An 18,017-nucleotide genomic window follows, 5' to 3' on the forward strand; every position below is an offset into this window, starting at 1 on the left:
CTGCTGTAGAACACACATGCTAACAAGGAGAAAGTGAAACCAAAACAGGAGGAATAAAGGAGAATAAAAGCAAAATATTGCGGATGCTGGAAATCTGAAATAAAAACAAGAAATGCTGGAACCACTCAGCAGGTCTGGCAGCATCTGTGGAAAGAGAAGCAGAGTTAACGTTTCGGGTCAGTGACCCTTATTCGTAACTTTTCGGAATAAAGGAGAAGCCCTCCCGGTGGCAATGGCCGCCCCCAAGTCTCCGTGCTGCCACTGGGAGGTTCACCCCTCCAATAGCCGGGGCCTGCCTGCCTGGCCCTGGCACATTGAGAAAATTTCTTCCCGGCCCTTCGAGGGCATCTCAAATGGCGGGACCCTCTCCTTCTCCTTCCAGCCTCAGGAGCTACCACCTCTATTGGTGCGCTGCCAAGCTGCCGGCCCTCTTATTAGGCCGGAAACTTGGAGAGGCAGGCTGCCAACCTTAATGGGACATCAGTCGTGGCAGCAGCCTCTTAATTGGCCACCACCAGTAAAATCTCCTCTTTGATCCCGCCATTCGCCTGTACCGGTTCGGGACCCACATTTGGTAAAATTCCGGCCACTGTTTCTTTGTTTATTTCAACACCTGTTTTTCTTCTGTTCTGTCATTATTTATAATGTGGCAGCTTACCTGTTGAAAAAGAGTGATTCTTCTTGCAATAGATGTCGGGATGTCTTGTTCACAGGTTGAACTTTGAGAGAAAGCGAGCCACAGTTCTATATCTTCCAAACAGAGAGTCTGATATACCGATGGAAAGGTGCTCTGGAAAATGAATAGATCCTTTATCTTCTGAGGTAACTCAAAAAAGTGGCTTAACAAAACTATACTGAACCAAAGTTTGTTTCATTTGGAGTCTGAATTGAATCAAATTACTTTTTTCAGAATTAAAGATCCCCAAGGCAAATACTTTTCACATCACTATAATAAAAGCAAAATACTGCGGATGCTGGAAATCTGAAATAAAAACAAGAAATGCTGGAACCACTCACACAAAGCATTAGTACAAATTAGGTGTTAATACACTGAATATTGAACAGCAGCAAGTACAAACCTGAAAAAAACAGTGAGTAAGCAAACTGAACAAACTAAGATGAAATGAAATAAATGCAAAAAAAAAAATTGTAAAAAAGAATGTAAAAAGAAAGAAAAAAAAAAATCACTAAAAATGAAAGTAAAATGGGGGGCTGTCATGCTCTGAAATTATTGAACTCAATGTTCAGTCCGGCAGGCTGTTATGTGCCTAATCGGTAAATGAGATGCTGTTCCTCGAGCTTGCGTTGATGTTCACTGGAACACTGCAGCAATCCCAGGACAGAGATGTGAGCATGAGAGCAGGGGGGAGTGTTGAAATGGCAAGCAACCGGAAGCTCAGGGTCCTGCTTGCAGACTGAGCGGAGATGTTCCGCAAAACGGTCACCCAGTCTGCGCTTGGTCTCCCCAATGTAGAGGAGACCACACTGTGAGCAGCGAATACAGTATACTACATTGAAAGAAGTACAAGTAAATCGCTGCTTCACCTGAAAGGAGTGTTTGGGGCCTGGGATAGTGAGGAGAGAGGAGGTAAATGGGCAGGTATTACACCTCCTGCGATTGCAGGGGAAGGTGCCATGGGACGGGGACGAGGTGGTGGGGGTAATGGAGAGGTGGACCAGGGTGTCGCGGAGGGAACGATCCCTTCGGAATGCTGACAGGGGAAGGGAGGGGAAGATGCGACTGGTAGTGGCATCACGCTGGAGGTGGCGGAAATGGCGGAGGATGATCCTTTGGATATGGAGGCTGATGGGGTGAAAAGGGAGGACAAGGGGAGCCCTGTCACGGTTCTGGGAGGGAGGGGAAGGGGTGAGGGTAGAGGTGCGGGGGATGGGTCGGACACGGTTGAGGGCCCTGTCAACCACAGTTAACCATTAACATATTGTTTGCCTTTGCTCTGTGACCTTTTGGTCAGCTATGCGGCCTGGTCCAATCTAGACCTCCTTTGTTACCTCTTGCCCCACCCCCACCTCACTTGCTTATAACCTGTGACTTTTCTAATATTTGTCAGTTCCGATGAAGGGTCACTGACCCGAAATGTTAACTCTGCTTCTCTTTCCACAGATGCTGCCAGACCTGCTGAGTGGTTCCAGCATTTCTTGTTTTTATTACTTTTCACATCACATTGTATTTGTTGGCTTATAGAATATTTGACATGAAACAGAAACTTGGTGACTGCAAGAAATAATGAAACAAAATGAATACTGTGGATGCCATTGCGATGCCAAAGCTTGTTAGTTGATTCTTTCCAGTAAGAATCTCTATATTAAAATACATATGTTTGCAATTCATGATTTCAGTATCCTGAATTGGAAATATCAAAGTACTACCATCCTCAACTTTACCGTTAATATGAGAGTTTGTGCTGCACAGATCCAGTTAGAGTCAAAAACTTAAGCTTAGGACAACAGAATAATAGGATCAGAGTTTTGTGTTTTTCCAGTCTGAAGGTACCTCTCCATAACCTGCAACAACTGTAGTTTTTACAATTTATTTGCAAAGTGTTCTCTGATCTGCACAATTCTAAGGTGACTTGAAAAATATCATTCATTTGAGCTTGGGAGTCGCAAAATGATGCTCTTCTGGAAAACTTGTCTTGCTCAAATATTCATCAAGATGCATTCCCACTGGCCAAAATCTGTTGGGATTTCCAATGGTGTTGGAGCAATGACAAGTCATTGTCACTAGTGGAGGAGACTGAATCAAAAGGGATGTTTATGCTTTGCTGATGTCTTGCTGTCCAATGTGTCTAAATCACCTGAATCCAGGTGTAATACCTTTTCTGGAATGAAAGGTAAATTGCTCAACATTAAAAATACTGATGTAGACTTTGTCCTGACATGGGTGAATTTACATAATAAACATGCATATCCAAGAAGCACTTCAAATTTTGTTTGATCTTTTTTACCATAGCACCCACCCGCACCATTTTAAATCCTGGTTTTGGGGTGGGGGATTGGTGATGGATGGTGGATATATAATAAATATTGAAAATGACAGGGTCTGATGGCATAATTCGGACTCCTGTGCAATTTTAATTCTGAAATGTACGAATCATGCAGTTTCCAAGCTGACAGAAAAAGCTGGCAACAAGCAGCATCAGGCCAGAGGAGGCACAAGTAAGTAGTAAAGCTTAACATTTTTGAAGGTTCCTCATGGTCCACCCAGCCCTCCCAGTTCAACAAGGAAACTTTGGGCCTCCTCTGTCCTGCCTCGTCACCCAAGCACCTCACCTTTACTTCTGGTGCAGACCCTTTGCTGCCTGACTTATCATTCTGGCTCCCGCTCACTGGTCAAGACATCAATCCTGGTGGTTTTGGGCAGGAGACAGATCTGAACCATTTAAATGATGCCCGAGATTTAAATGGCCCGGGTCTTGCACTGAGGAGCTTGAGAGTTCTTCAGCCCATCCTGCACCCTATCCACCACAATTGAGTCCCAAGTTAACATCAAGGCTCAGATGTCAGTCGTGAAAATCCAAACAAGCCACAACAGCTACCAAAGGGCTATACAAATGGCTGCATCTGTTTATAAACATAGTAGATAAAGAAGGATCTTGACAGAAAGAGGTAAAATGAATGAGCTAGCTCCCAGAGTCAGAAAAAGTTAAGAAAGGAAAGGGTTACCTGTGTGTAAAAATGATCAAGAGTGTGGCTTTTATTTTTACCATTCAAGGAGTTATACAATAGACTAGTTGCTTAAATACATAATTGTATTATATTACTGTTTTTTGGAGTACAGAACTTGAGTATTGCTGAAAATAGAGACATGTTGTTGAAGCTTTTCGTCTACCACTCATCAGGATAATCCGCAAGAATACCAATGTAAGGGAAAAAAACAACTTTATACTGTATGAGAAGAGATGTTGATTGGTTGGCAAGTTAACTCTGATTAGTAGAGGCCTTGCCATGGAGAATGCACCAGTTTACGGAGACTGACAGTTAACTGCCAAGCTTTGTTTGAAATTTAAACCAGACAGCTTGACTCTGATTGGTCAAGGCATTGCTCTGAGGAATGAAGCAGTGAATGGCTGTCACTTATTTTGTTTAACTGAAACAGGCGCAATGTGTGTACATGTTCTTTCTGTCTGCAAAGAACAGGGCCCCGTGTATTAATATATGTAGCTTCCAATACGCACAAATGCACCATATTGCGAGCCCTACTGACAATATAGCATTGACAGATTCAGACTATTATATAAGGGTCATGCTGCTCACTCACATTACTGTGGAATGTAACTGCATACTAGTGCATTAAAATGCATACCTGGAGAACAACCTCCCAGTCTCTGACTGCTGTTTAGGTTTTTTTTAAAAAACCCGTTCAGGTAAGCTAAAAGAACAGTCAGCTTTTTCCCATTGATAAAGATAAAATGGTAGCACAGTTGGCTGCTTTAATACTTTTTTTTGAAAATCAAAATAAAGCTGAAAAAGTGAACAGCGATGATGCGAGACAATCCAGTGAATGTATTTCTAATTACATATTTGGGCTACCACCAAAAGATTTAGCATAACAGCTGTACTCACTATTTCAATAATCCTTGTATAATCTATATGTTAATATTCAATGTAATTATTGCAGGGAAGGTGCAATTCATAACTAACAGTGTTATAAAACAGCTTTCTGTATTTAATAAATCATTCTAGAAATATAAATTGTTTCGAGTAAAATTAAGGTTCAGGTCAACTGGTTAAAAACACAGAACAGCACATTTATTGGCGAAAAGCTTTCACTGCAGTTCATGTTATGCTGACTGAGATGTGAAAAGAAATGATGAACAATGTTGGTTCTCCCATAGCTACAAAGGTACAGGGGATAAAGCTGATTGTTAATAGCTGGTAAGTTATTACACTAGCAAAATTTCATTGTAAAATTAAGTAATGGCAGGGCAGCTCGGCCAAGTGGAATGTGTGGAATGTGCCTTCTGTGCAATGTTGGAAGTTGTGGACGTGCCATGTGACCTTGGCGAACATGTCTGCAGAAAGTGTCTCCGTTTGTAGAAACTTGAGCTTCGGCTTTCGGAGCTCAAACGGCGGCTGGAGTCACTGTGGCGCATCCGCAAAGTGGAGGACTACGTGGATTGCGCATTTCAGGAGGTGGTCAACCCGGTGCCTAGGCGAGCACAGTCGGAGGGGGACTGGGTGGCTGCCGGATGGACAAAGTGGTCAGGGCAGTAGTGCAGGGGCTCCCAGAGGACATTCCACTTTCTAAATGGTATTCAGTTCTGAGTACCGATGGGAAAGAGGGTTCCTCTGGAGAGTGCACCGAGAGTCATGACCAGAACATCATGGGTGACTCAGCTGTGCTGGGTTGGAGAAAAAAGGACAAGAGGGCAATAGTGATAGGGCGTTCTATGGTTAGAGGAACAGATAGGCGATTTTGTGGTCGCAGACGTGATTCCAGGATGGTATGTTGTGCAAGGGTCATAGATATCACGGAGCAGTGGCAAATGGAATTTAATCCTGAGAAGTGTGAGCACTTTGAGGGGACTAACAAGGCAAGGGAATATACTTTATTTTTTTTTATTATTTAGATATACAGCACTGAAACAGGCCCTTCGGCCCACCGAGTCTGTGCCGACCAACAACCACCCATTAATACTAATCCTACATTAATCCCATATTCTCTACCACATCCCCACCATTCTCCTACTACCTACCTACACTAGGGGCAATTTACAATGGCCAATTTACCTATCAACCTGCAAGTCTTTGGCTGTGGGAGGAAACCAGAGCACCCGACGGAAACCCACGCGGTCACAGGTAGAACTTGCAAACTCCGCACAGGCAGTACCCAGAACTGAACCCAGGTCGCTGGAGCTGTGAGGCTGCAGTGCTCACCATTGCGCCACTCTGCCACTGTGGTTTATACAATGGGTGGTAGGACCCTCAGAAATACAGAGGGACCTTGGTGTACTTGTTCATAGATCACTGAAGGCAGCAGCACAGGTAGATAATGTGGTTAGGAAGACATATGGGATACTTGCCTTTATTAGCCGAGGCATAGAATATAAGAGCAGAGAGATTATGATGGAGCTGTATAAAACACTGGTTAGGCCACAGCAGGAGTACTGTGTACAGTTCTGGTCACCATATTATGGGAAGGATGTGATTGCACTGGAGAGGGTGCAGAGGAAATTCACCAGGATGTTGCCTGGGCTGGAGCATTTTAGCTATGAAGAGAGACTGGATAGGCTGGGGTTGTTTTCCTTGGAGCAGAGAAGGCTGAGGGGGGACCTGATTGAGGTAGACAAGATTATGAGGGGCATTTATAGGAAAGATAGGAAGAAACTTTTTCCCTTAGCGGAGAGGGTCAATGACCAGGAGGCAGGTAGATTTAAGGTAAGGAGCAGGAGGTTTAGAGGGGAGTTGTGGAAAAACTTTTTCACCCAGCGGGTGGTTGAAATCTGGAACACACTGCCTGAAGGGGTGGTAGAGGCAGGAACCCTCACTACATTTAAGAAGTATTTAGATGAGCACTTGAAACGCCATAGCGTACAAGGCTATGGGCCAAGTGCGGGAAAATGGGATTAGATTGGATGGGTGCTTGATGGTCGGCGCAGATGTGTTGGGCCGAATGGCCTGTTTATGTGCTGTGTAACTATATGACTCTATCACTCTATAGAGTTTGTGGCGGGACCCAAAGACGATGACTTTGGTCTTCCTCATGTTTAATTGGAGGAAATTGTGGATCATCCAAGACTGGATTTCTCAAGCAGGCTGACAATACAGAGATAGTGAAGAGTTCAAGAGCAATGGTGGAGAGGTAGAACTGGGTGTCGTCAGTGCATATGTAGAACCTGATCTCATGTCTTTGGATGATGTTGCCAAGGTACAGCCTGCAGATGTGGAAGACAAGGAGGCCAAGGATAGATCTTGGGGGAACCTACAGATATAACAGAGCAGGGCAGGAAGAAAAGCCATTGCTGGAGATGTTCCGGTTTCGATTAGATAGGTAAAGGTGGAACCAAATGAGCGCAATTCCACTATGCTAGACACAGGAGGTGGGGCATTGGATAAAGATGGTGTGGGTGACCATACCAAAAGTGCAGAGAGGTTGAGAAGAACAAGGAGAGATAGTGTACCATGATCATAGTCACAAAGTATATCACTTGTGAATTTGATCAGTTTCAGTGCTTTGACACAGGGTCAGAAACCTGACTGGAGATATTCTAACATGTATTTGCAGGAAGAATTGGCATGGATTTGGGAGGTGACCACACATTCAATGAGGAAACAGAGGTTGGAGTTGTGGTGGTAGTTTGCAAGGGAAAATGGTGGGTTTTCGAGGAAAAGGATGATGACAGTGGTTTTGAAAGAGAGGGAGAGAGGAACACAAGTTGGTTGATTAGTCGTTTACTGGAAATGGGATCAAGAGACCAAGAGATGCATCTCATGGACAAAATGAGCTTGGAGAGGGCATGACAAGAGATAATGCAGAAATTCAGGGTTAAGGAAGGGGGATCTTTGAGGGAAGTTAGGCTTGGTGAGCAAAGGGAAGAGCAACAGAGGCAACCGAATGGATTGTCTTAATCTTAGTGACACTAAGGTGTGTTTTGCAGGTACTTTCAAAGGCAATAACATTCCACTATAAATGGAAACATTCATAGGAGGGCAGAATACCATTTTTTCTGTCCACAGATCAGGTGAGCACTTACTCCAACTGGATACGTCAATAATATGGTTTTCTAGCAAATGGGAAGCAGAAAATAAAGTGATGTCTTTTGACAATTGCTCTGCTAAATAAAAGCAGAGTTTATTCCATTGGGACCCACCTTAACTTGAAACAGTTCTACAATATAAAAAACATAAGAAAGCATGCTTGAGAAACTGGAAATAGAATCCAACTATATAAGGAATGGGTAATTCAGACAGCAAAATAGAACTTTCCAAGTATCTCTGCTAGAACAATCAATCATCAAGCTCAACAAGGTTAGTGCAAGAGGCAGCAGAGGTCTCAGCAACAAAAAAGTCAAGCTACTTGCAGTATACCATGAGCACAATCTCTGTCACCAATCCCTTTGCACTAAATGTAGCATAATAGCTCAGCAGCAATCTCAATGGAAAGATATGCACAGTAAGTGCCAACTGTAAGCGTACTATGTGGAGTTAATGTTCAATGAGATTACTGCAGAATTATTTATATGTACGCATAAGCGAAGTATACATGCGTGTGGAACTGGGAGACCTGTTTTAGCATTGTAATCATGGGAGGCTTGTCTTGCACACTTGCTATTTTCAGGGCTCTGAATGAAAGCAAAGCACAGCAGGCCTCCTGGACTGGCTCCCCACTGCAAATGTAAAAGCAGGAGAGCTTCCAAGTTATAATGCATCCAGTTTTTCCTGAACTGAATATAATATAAATATAAACACCCTTACTTGTGTATAACTAAATGTGTATGTCAATCTTAGTAAAATAAAATTAAATGCAAATTTTCCTTATTTATCTGTGAACTATGGTAGGTGATTATTTATAGCAAAGACTGACTGGATACTGATCAAGAGTAGAAATCATGTTCAAATTTTCCTTCTCTAACCAGGAACACAAAGACCAATTGTAGGACTATCGCCAGCCTGTATGAGATCAGCTAACTCAGCACAGATGCAGGATTAAATTTGAGACAGTCTTAGTTTGCATAGCTCAGCTACTCCCTGACTTACTTAATCATCAGGAAGCGTTTAAAGGGATTTGCTTACTTGTCAGAAATATAAATAAATTTGCTGTACTAAGATACAACTGACTTTGAATGTCTGAGAATAATAATTAATTGACCATTTATAACATTCCAAGGTCAATTTAACCTTTTCATTCTGAATCACAAAGTGGTGTTAAATAGGATTTATCAGGCTGAATGGGCCAGCCATCAAAATGAAAACAAAAATATGTAAAAAGGGAGGAAGTTTTAACTTCACATAAAAGCACTTTACACATTTCTGGGCCAAGTTACAGCCTTAAATGTAACACAGAAATCATCAAATGTTTAAAAACCTCAGAGGAACTTTGATGAACTTTCTAGATAATAACATTCAAAATGTTCAAACACAAATAAAAAAAATGGCTTCTTACTATTTAATCAGCAGATGACAATTGATTCTCAACTATTAGGCAAAGAGACAAAGCCTCAAAACATGGCAGCATAGCCACAGAGAAGTCACAGAGGTGTGAATTATAATTAGTTTTTCTGATTGCAATATGTCTTTATAGTTCCGGACTATCTCTACATGATATTACACAAGTGCAATCTGATTTTTCAGTAAATAATTCTAAAATGTACCTTTAAGAGTGCCACTCCTCCAACCCTCTCTTGGTCAATCCAAGATGGAATTGATTCATGTATGGATTTTTGATTATCCTAAAAGCAAGAATAATCAAGTGTCAAAACAAGCATAGACTGGAAATCTGTTCTTGGTTATTTCTAAGAAAATCAAAAACAAATGAATCATAAAAACTTACAGCACAGACAGAGGCCATTCGGCCCTGCATACTTGTGCTGGATCTTTGAAAGAGCAGTTGTGATTACTCCACATGCCCACTTTTTGTCCATATCCCCGTAAGTTCCTTATCCTCAGGTACCCATCCAATTCCCTTTTAAAATTATTTATGAAATCAGCTTCCACTACTTTTTCAAGTAGAGCTTTCCAGATCCCAACAACTCTGAGTGAAAAATATTACTTCTCATCTCCCCTCTAGATCTTTGCCAAAGATTTTAAATCTATGATATCTGGTTATTGACTCACTGGAGGGAATACCCTTTCTCTACTCGATCAAAATCTCCCATCATCTTGAAAATCTCTATTAGGTTGCCTCTTAACTTTCACTGTTCGAAGGAAAGCAGTCCTAACATTTTCAACCTCTCTTCATAAGTGAAGTTCATCATGCCTGGTAACAGCCTGGTAAACCTCCTCTGTACCCTTTCTAAGGCCTTTACATCTTTCCTGGCATCCAGAATTTTCCAGAATACTCCAGTTGAGGCCTAACCAGTTATTTATAAAGTTCTGGTATATTTTCTGCCTTTATATTCTATGCCTCTATTTATAAATCCAAGTAACCAATGAACTTTTCTAACCACTTTACCAGCTTGCCCTGCCATCTTTAAGGATTTGTGTATATGGACATCATGGTCTCTCTGCTCAACTACACTTTTCAAAATCATGCCATGTATACTATAATGTCTTTTTTTCAATAAATCATTTTTAAAACTGCCTCCTGAAGCAGCCTGGGGCCTCAAACCGCTGGTTAAAGGGGTGTGGGAAGGGAGAACCAGCTTTCCAGGTAGTCCAGCATCCACCAGAACTGCACATATATATCCACATTGCCAGAGGCCTGAATCCTAATGCTGACCCAGTGAACTTCAGCAGAGTTGATGCCAAAGATCAGCAGCAGGTGCAAGCTGCCATTACAGCTGGAACTGTACCTCCACAGATTTTCTGGGCCAGTCTTTCTTTCGCATACCAATGCAAATGCTAATAAATAACTAAAATATGTTAAAAATTCTTTTCATAACAAAATTTACTTCCTATTATCACATTTTGCCAAATTTTTCCCATTGTAAATTCCTATGGCCACATTTATAATGGAAATTGACTATCTAAATATGCCACACTGTAATTACAACCTCCTGCCAGTGATGGCATTGTATTGCCCGTTTTGCATTTTCCAGCTCCTTAGCCGAAAAAGCAGAAAAATTATTTTACTTCAACAAATGCCTCTGCTTTCCAAACTTTTTCTATTTAACAATAAACAACAATATAAAATGAAATACAGGAAAATAAGGAGAGAATTTATGACTAAAATAATGACAGCCTTCCATCTGCACGTTCTGGTCCAATGATCTTCCCTCTCACCCTGTTTCACCTTGGCCTTAGCTCCATCATGTGCAACACCATGAGAGGTGGACTAGTTTTTTTCAGGAAAAATATATCTAGCACTGCATAGAAGTTGTACATTAAAGAACATGGACTGGATCATGTTTTCCCCCAGGCATTAGGTTCCGTGGTGGGGGGCATGAAGTTAGCTATGGATGAGGCCCGTCGTGGACTTTGACGCTGTGAGGGCCCGGCATGATCCTCCCAGCGGCAGCGAGGCTCTGTGGCAGCACCCCCCACTCCGCCGCTGGGTGACGGGACTTCAGTTAAAATAGTCACATCAATAAATTTTGCTTTTATTAAGGTAGAAGTTTATTGATCTTAACTCTAATCGCATTAGCGACTTCGAATATGCGACGCAACCACGCTAGCATGCATATGCGATAAACACATACACAAGTAGAGACAGAAAAAGTAGAAAGAATAAAGGGAACAGTTGGAGGATTTTAGTTACAAGGTTAGGTTGGAAAAGCTGGGGTTGTTCTCCTTAGAACAAATGAGATTGTGGTAAAATTTAATAGATGTGTACAAGATTATGACATGATTAAGTAAGTTAGACAAGGAAAAACTGTTCCCATTAACAAATAGTACAAGTACTAGGGGACACAGATTGAAAGTTTTGGGCAAAAAATGCAGGGGAATATGAGGAATATTACGCAGCAGGTGGTAATGACCTGGAACTTGCTGCCCACAAGGGTGGTGGAAGCAGAGACGATCAATGGCTTCAAGATGAAGCTGGATGACCACCTGAAAGAAATGGACTTGCAGGCTACAGAGATCAAGCCAGGGCGTGGAACTGACTTCATAGTTCAGTGGAGAGCTGGCATGGACTCGTTGGGCTGAATACCCTCCTTCTGTACCGTAAATGACTCTATGGGCTGGATTTTAAGAGCCCGATGCCAAAATGGCGGCCCGCCAGTTAAATAGCTGGGGCAGCCTCCCCCTGCTAATCACGTGGAGGGGGCAGGCTGTCCTCCCCGGCAATGGCGTCACCTGCCTGTGCGCAAGTGCTGATGCCATTTTTAAAGGGCAGCCCTTCAGGCATATTTAAAATTTTAAAGAAAAAAATCCCAAAATTAAATAAATATATTTCTTATGCTCCTTTCCCACCCTCCCAATAACAATTACTATAGCTATTTGCCCTTCCCCCCCAACAAACTTTAACATCTGACCTTCTTCCCCCAAACTGCAAAAAGTTTAAACGTCACCCCTTCCTACCATCCCCTACACCCATTACGTTTATTTGACCCCATCCCCCCCGAATTGACAAACTTACCTCCTCCCCTTCCCCACCAGCACGGCGCTGCGCTTCCCCGGTTGGGGATCTGAAGGCGCGGGAGTGCCAGACGCCGCACCGAAGATTGCGGCGGGCCCTCAAGATTGGAGGTAAGTGCATTTAAATTTATTAATTTTATTGATTTGCATATTTAAATTGTGGTCCCATTGCCCAGCAGCGGGGTGGGGGTCAGGCCGCTACGGAGCCTCGCCACCGCCATGAGGATCGGGTCGGGCCCAGCCGGCGTCAAGGTCCATGGAGGGCTTCATTCGGAGCCATCCTCAGGCCATCCACACCCCCCACACCCCACCACGGATCACGGCGTCATGGGCTTGTTAAAATCCAGCCCTATGACTCTATAATAGGACCCCAATTCTATTTTAGGAATCAGCTAGATAGTGCTTGCTTGTACACCTGCTATTGCCAGGGTCCAGATTCAGCCTGATTTTCCTGCACACAGCCCACCAGCCCTATGTTAATGAGACCAGGCCCTCAAAATGGACAGAGACTCCCCACTGGCACTTTGGGGTGTCTGGCTGGTGGTCTCCACTGGCAGGTTTCCTGAGAATCTCTGAGAAAAATATTTACACCACTCTAATATATTCAAAAATAAGAATACAGGCACCAATGGTATAATCAAGACTTACTGTTTTTCGAAGCATATCCCCGACAATCAAACCAGTAAATGCATCCCATTCCTTAAAAAAAAAAGTAGTGTTTAAATATACAACTATATACTCTACATTTTTAAATTATTTTTTGAACATTAAAAGTGCTGAACTACAATTTTTCACAACTTTTCTCTGGCAGAGTTAGAGACATTCATTTGTCCAGGGTACTTTGGCAGTATTATTGTTTGTTACAGAATGATTGCCAGTCTTTCACTACATGCTACACGACATTCACAGCAAATAAAAATAAGTGTTCTAAATGTGGAATACCAACTACTCCTGAAACTGCAAATAGAGATTTCCAGAAAAGAAAACATGAAATTAAAAAAAATATGGGATGCATGGACAGCAGCAAAGTCAATTTTGAAAAAGAACAGAGCATTCTGGTTGGCTGCTGTTTGCTGGACTACAATGGATAATCCTCAAATTATTGAGGATAATTTACCAGCATAGGCCAAAGGAATTAAGGATAAGCTGCAAACATGACCAACAAAATGGCTGGAAGACAGAAAGCAAAAGGTCACGGTAAAAGGAGATTTCCTCAATGGAAAGGTGTGGTTGTTGGTGTCCTACAGCAACTCTTATTGAATACACACATAAAAGATCTGAAGGAAGAAATTTTTTTGCTTCTGCATGGTTTCAGGGTCCAAAACATACACTATGATATCGGTTCAGGAGGCTGGTGGCTGCCTATAATAAACACAGGCATCATTTAAATATGCTTTGGACAACCCATTCAAAAAGATTCAACATAGATTCATTAAGATGTTAGATAACATAGATATGATGAGAAATTTGAAAACTGGAGCTCAAGCAATGGAGCAAAGAAGATTAAGCAAGATTAAGATTAATATGTTCAACATTTTGGAAGAGTTGAAATGGGTCAGTGGGGTGAAAGGATATTTCTATTAGATGGCAACTGGGTAATAGAAGGGCATAAATTTAGTAGTACAGGAAGCAGTAAGGAAGAAATTTGAACTCCTTTATCACATAACAGGTTGTTAAAATATGGAAATGCATTAACGCAAGTGGTTATTGAAGCCAGGCCAAAACAACTATTAAGAAGAAATTAGATACACACTTAAGAGAAATATATTGCAGGGTTTGGTGAAAGAACCATGAAATAGATTACAGCAGAGGCACAATGGGCCAAATTTCATTATTCCGTGCTGAAATTTCTGTGATATCAGAAAATGTGATGGTCACTGCCACAATTGTTTCACCAATGAGACTGACATCTAATTAAACAGCTGCAACAACAAGATCAGTTTTTCTTTCTTACATTTTCTTGGAAGAGGTCTGGGTGCATTCCACGTACAAAATGCAAAGCAAACATAAGTTGATCAGCCTGAAATAAGAAAGAACCAATTATAAAAGATTTGGCAATGAAACTGGAAAACATTTTTATTCTCTACCACAACAACTTGTATTTATGTCGTGCCTTTAATGCAATTAAACATCCCAATGAATTTCACAGATGAGTTATAAAGTAAAATCAGACACCAAGCCACAAAAGGCTATATTAGGGCAGATGGCCAAAAGGTTGGCGAAAGTAGTAGGTTTTAAGGAGTGTCTTTAAAGGAAGAAAGAGCGGTAGAGAGAGCCGGAGGGGCTTTATGAGGAATTCCAGATTTTAGGGCCTAGACAGCTGAAGGCATGGCCAAATAAAGTGGAGCAATTAAAATCCGGGATGCTCAAGAAGCCAAAATTAGATGAGCGCAGATATCTCGGAGGGTAGTGGAGCTAGAGAAGATTACAGAGTTAAGGAGGAGTAAGGCCATGGAGGGATTTGAAAACAAGGATGAGATTTTTTAAGTGAAGGCATTCCTTGGCCAGTAGCCAATGTAGGTTAGCGAACACAGGGGTGATAGGTGAACAGGACTTGCTGTGAGTAAGGACACGGGCAGCAGAGTTTTGGATGACCACAGGTTTACGAGGATAGAAGGTGGAGACCAGCCAGGAGTGCAAGTCCAGAGATAACAAAGGCACGAATGAGGAGGGTTTTAGTAGCAGATGAGCTGAGGAAGGGACAAGTCGGGCGATGTTACGGAGGTCGAAATAGGTGGTCCTAGTAATGGCGTGAATGTGATTGGAAGCTCACCAAGGTCAAATATGTCGCCAAGCTTGAGAACAGTCTGTTCTCATCTCAGACAGTTGCCAGGGAGAGTGATGGAGTCAGTAGCTAAGGAACAGAGTATGAAGCAGGGACCAAAGACAATGGCATTAGCCTTCACAATATTTAACTGGAGGAAATTTCTGCACATCTGGTCACCACACTTTAGGAAGGATGTGAGGGTTCTTGAGAGGGTGAAGAGGAGATTTACCAGAATGGTTCCAGAGATGGGGGATTTTACTTACAAGGTTAGGTTGGAAAAGAAGATTGAGGGTAGATTTGATAAAGGTGCACAAGATTATGACAGGCCTAGATAAGTTAGTCAAGGAAAAACTGTTCCCATTAACTGATGTTACAAGAACTAGGGTACACAGATTGAAGGTTTTGGGCAAGAGGTGCAGGGGAATGTGGGGAAGAACTTTTTTACACAGTGAGTAGTAATGACCTAGAACTCACTGCCCACGATGATGGTGGAAGAAGAGACATTCAATGATTTCAAAAGAAAACTGGATTGGTACTTAAAAGAAATAAACTTGCAGGGCTACGGGATTTGAGCGGGGTAGTGGGACTAACTGGATTGCTCCACAGAGAGCCGGCATGGACTTGATGGGCTGAATGGCCTCCTCCTATGCCATAGATGACTCCCTGGGTGGAATTTTATGATTGACCCGGTGTTCCCAGTGGCAGGACTGGAGGTTGTCGTAACGTCCGCTTCTGCTGCAATTCCTGTTTCCCACTTGATTTTGCACGTAAATGAGCCATGTGGCAATGGGCACGGGAGACACATGGAATCACACATTGGAGGAGGCCTTTCATTGGTGGAGCCCGCCGTCACTGTCCGAAGCACCATGATCGCCACAGATATAAAGCATTATGTGCTTACAGCCTCAAGAATCAGCAACCTTCCTTGCACATATCTTCAGAATAACTTAAATTGAAGCTTTTAGTTAAATAAAAATGTTTTTGCCTTCCTTATTTTGTGAGTCACCACCAACTTCATATCGTATAAATTACCTGCAGCCAAAGGGAATCACGTCAGCCAGCAGGCAGAGTCCTGCCGTACGGTTCATTGATGCCTCCCTGCAGGTTCTCCTCCAAGCCGTCAGGGAAAGGTGGGAGGTCCTCTTCCCTCCAGATGGAGTGTGAAGACCCTCAAGCCTCACCAAGGTGGCCTGGACGGAGGTAGCAGAGGAGGTCTCAAACTGTGGGGTCACTCATAGAATATGGATGCAATGCCGCAAGCACATTAATGACTTGCTCGGATCAACGAGGGTAAGTGGTCACGGTGAAGCTGCTCCATTGTTTTTTCCATGGCTCCGTGTCTATAAGGCAGAGGGTGCACAAGGAATGCAGTGGAACGTGTGAGCAGCCTTGGTGCCATTCACTAAATGATTTTGCACCAAAATGAAGATTGGCATTGTTTATGTGCTTGGATGTGTCGTGCAAAAGCCACTGCAGAATGAGTAATGTTGATGCATGTATGCTATGGTTGTGGTACATCTTTTGCCATGTCATTAAATCTGCACCGTCTGCTGCAGGATAAACAAAGCCAAAACCAGCATGAGCATGCAAGAACAGGTGGAGGGGTCCCCGACATAAGGCTGCTGATCACAGCAGAGGAGGAGACATCGGAGATTGTGAGAAAGGAGGGAGGCAGGGCGAGCAGAGATGACGAGGCAGGATCCACAAGGCATAAGGATGAAGTGTCAACTCCACTCTTGCAGCCATATGTGGAAACTAAATAAAAGTGTGTGGAACACATGCTTAAAGTGCCTCTGTTTGTGTCTCCACTGCAGGTGCCCACACTCCAGTCATGGAATGCCACATGGCCCAAGACTCCTCCTCTGGGGAGGAAGAAGAAGCCAATGCCTCAGAGGGTGCACTGTCACCTGTCTCCTCTTCCACTTCCGCCCGTGCAGATACATCCACACGCTCCATGGGGGGGTTTAAGATTAGAATCTGGGTCACAAGCTAGTGGTCAAGACACAGCACTGGAATGCTGAGGACGCATGCGCCAACCAGGGTCCCCTGACAATAGGACGACGGTTGGGGACCAGGCCCCTGCTCAGCCCTACACTCATGATGATCCTTTGTTTGTTGCTATGAGAAGTCTGCTGGATGTGCAATAAAGCCATGTGGAAAATATGTCGATGCCGGAGGTCATGCGTGGCTTTGCGCAGCCGTGGAGGAGTCCATGCAAGCCATGACGTCTGTCATGTCCCAGGCACTTGAGCATATGGCTTCCTCAGTCGAGAGTCTGGTGAGCTCCATGGTGAGTCTGGTTGACCACTCGAGCCATATTTGATCAGACCTGTACTCCATTGCTGTTACCATTGGCTCCATGCAGCACAGTCTAAGCGAGAGGGGGCTAAGGAACCTGGATCTCCCTCCAAATGACTCTTCCCCTCAGGGAGACAGGCAGGTGCCATAGTGTACACAGATGGAGGAGGAGAGCCTGCCAGCTGCCCCTGGGGCTTCGTCTCAGGACACCCCTAGGGTAAGCAATGTCTCATTCTCCCCACTCCCAACATTGACCCCCTTAGCTCCAGCAGGCCAGCACATGAGGATACTCAAGCACCATTGCTGCAGACCTCCAGTAGGATGGAGCCATCAAGGCCTCATTCCTTCAGGGGACGCCCACCATAGTCATCCACAGCAATGGGGCAGCGCACTGAGCAGACAGCCTCCACCTCAGCTGCTAATGTTGGAGTAGCACCTAGACATAGTTGGAGAAAGAGGAAATTGAAACAGTTTTGAGCATGAAGGTGGTGCGGGTCATGTACATATTGTCAGAATGAAAAAGTTTTATCAGTACATTTTTATTTCATGCAAAATTTGATCCACTCTTGTTAAGGAGTTGCTTGATTTCAAAAGGATACAAAGATGTTTTTTCAAGGCCTATGGCAGGAACGCAATGATGTTTGCAAAGCATCTCAGGAAATGTCCAGTGTCCATTTCTCATTGGAATTTGAGCCTTCAGACTTCAATGATGGCTGTTTTCCTTTTGATGACTAATAACTTTTCCCAATACTGT

General features: G+C 43.2%; 1 protein-coding gene across 2 annotated transcripts in view; it reads right to left on the reverse strand.

The window, feature by feature from the left end:
• Positions 1-18,017, reverse strand: part of dync2h1 (dynein cytoplasmic 2 heavy chain 1) — an 836,995-nt gene that overhangs the window by 292,308 nt on the left and 526,670 nt on the right. For both annotated transcript variants that reach the window (XM_068033753.1, XM_068033752.1), the window contains exons 72-75: positions 14,153-14,218; positions 12,847-12,897; positions 9,333-9,410; positions 659-790 (exon numbers count right to left, since the gene is read on the reverse strand). In XM_068033753.1, coding sequence (XP_067889854.1) covers positions 659-790; positions 9,333-9,410; positions 12,847-12,897; positions 14,153-14,218 — 327 coding nt within the window. The remainder of the gene's footprint in view (positions 1-658; positions 791-9,332; positions 9,411-12,846; positions 12,898-14,152; positions 14,219-18,017) is intronic.

This window comes from Heterodontus francisci, chromosome 6 (assembly GCF_036365525.1).
Source record: "Heterodontus francisci isolate sHetFra1 chromosome 6, sHetFra1.hap1, whole genome shotgun sequence".
Classification (NCBI taxonomy): Eukaryota; Metazoa; Chordata; class Chondrichthyes; order Heterodontiformes; family Heterodontidae; genus Heterodontus; species Heterodontus francisci.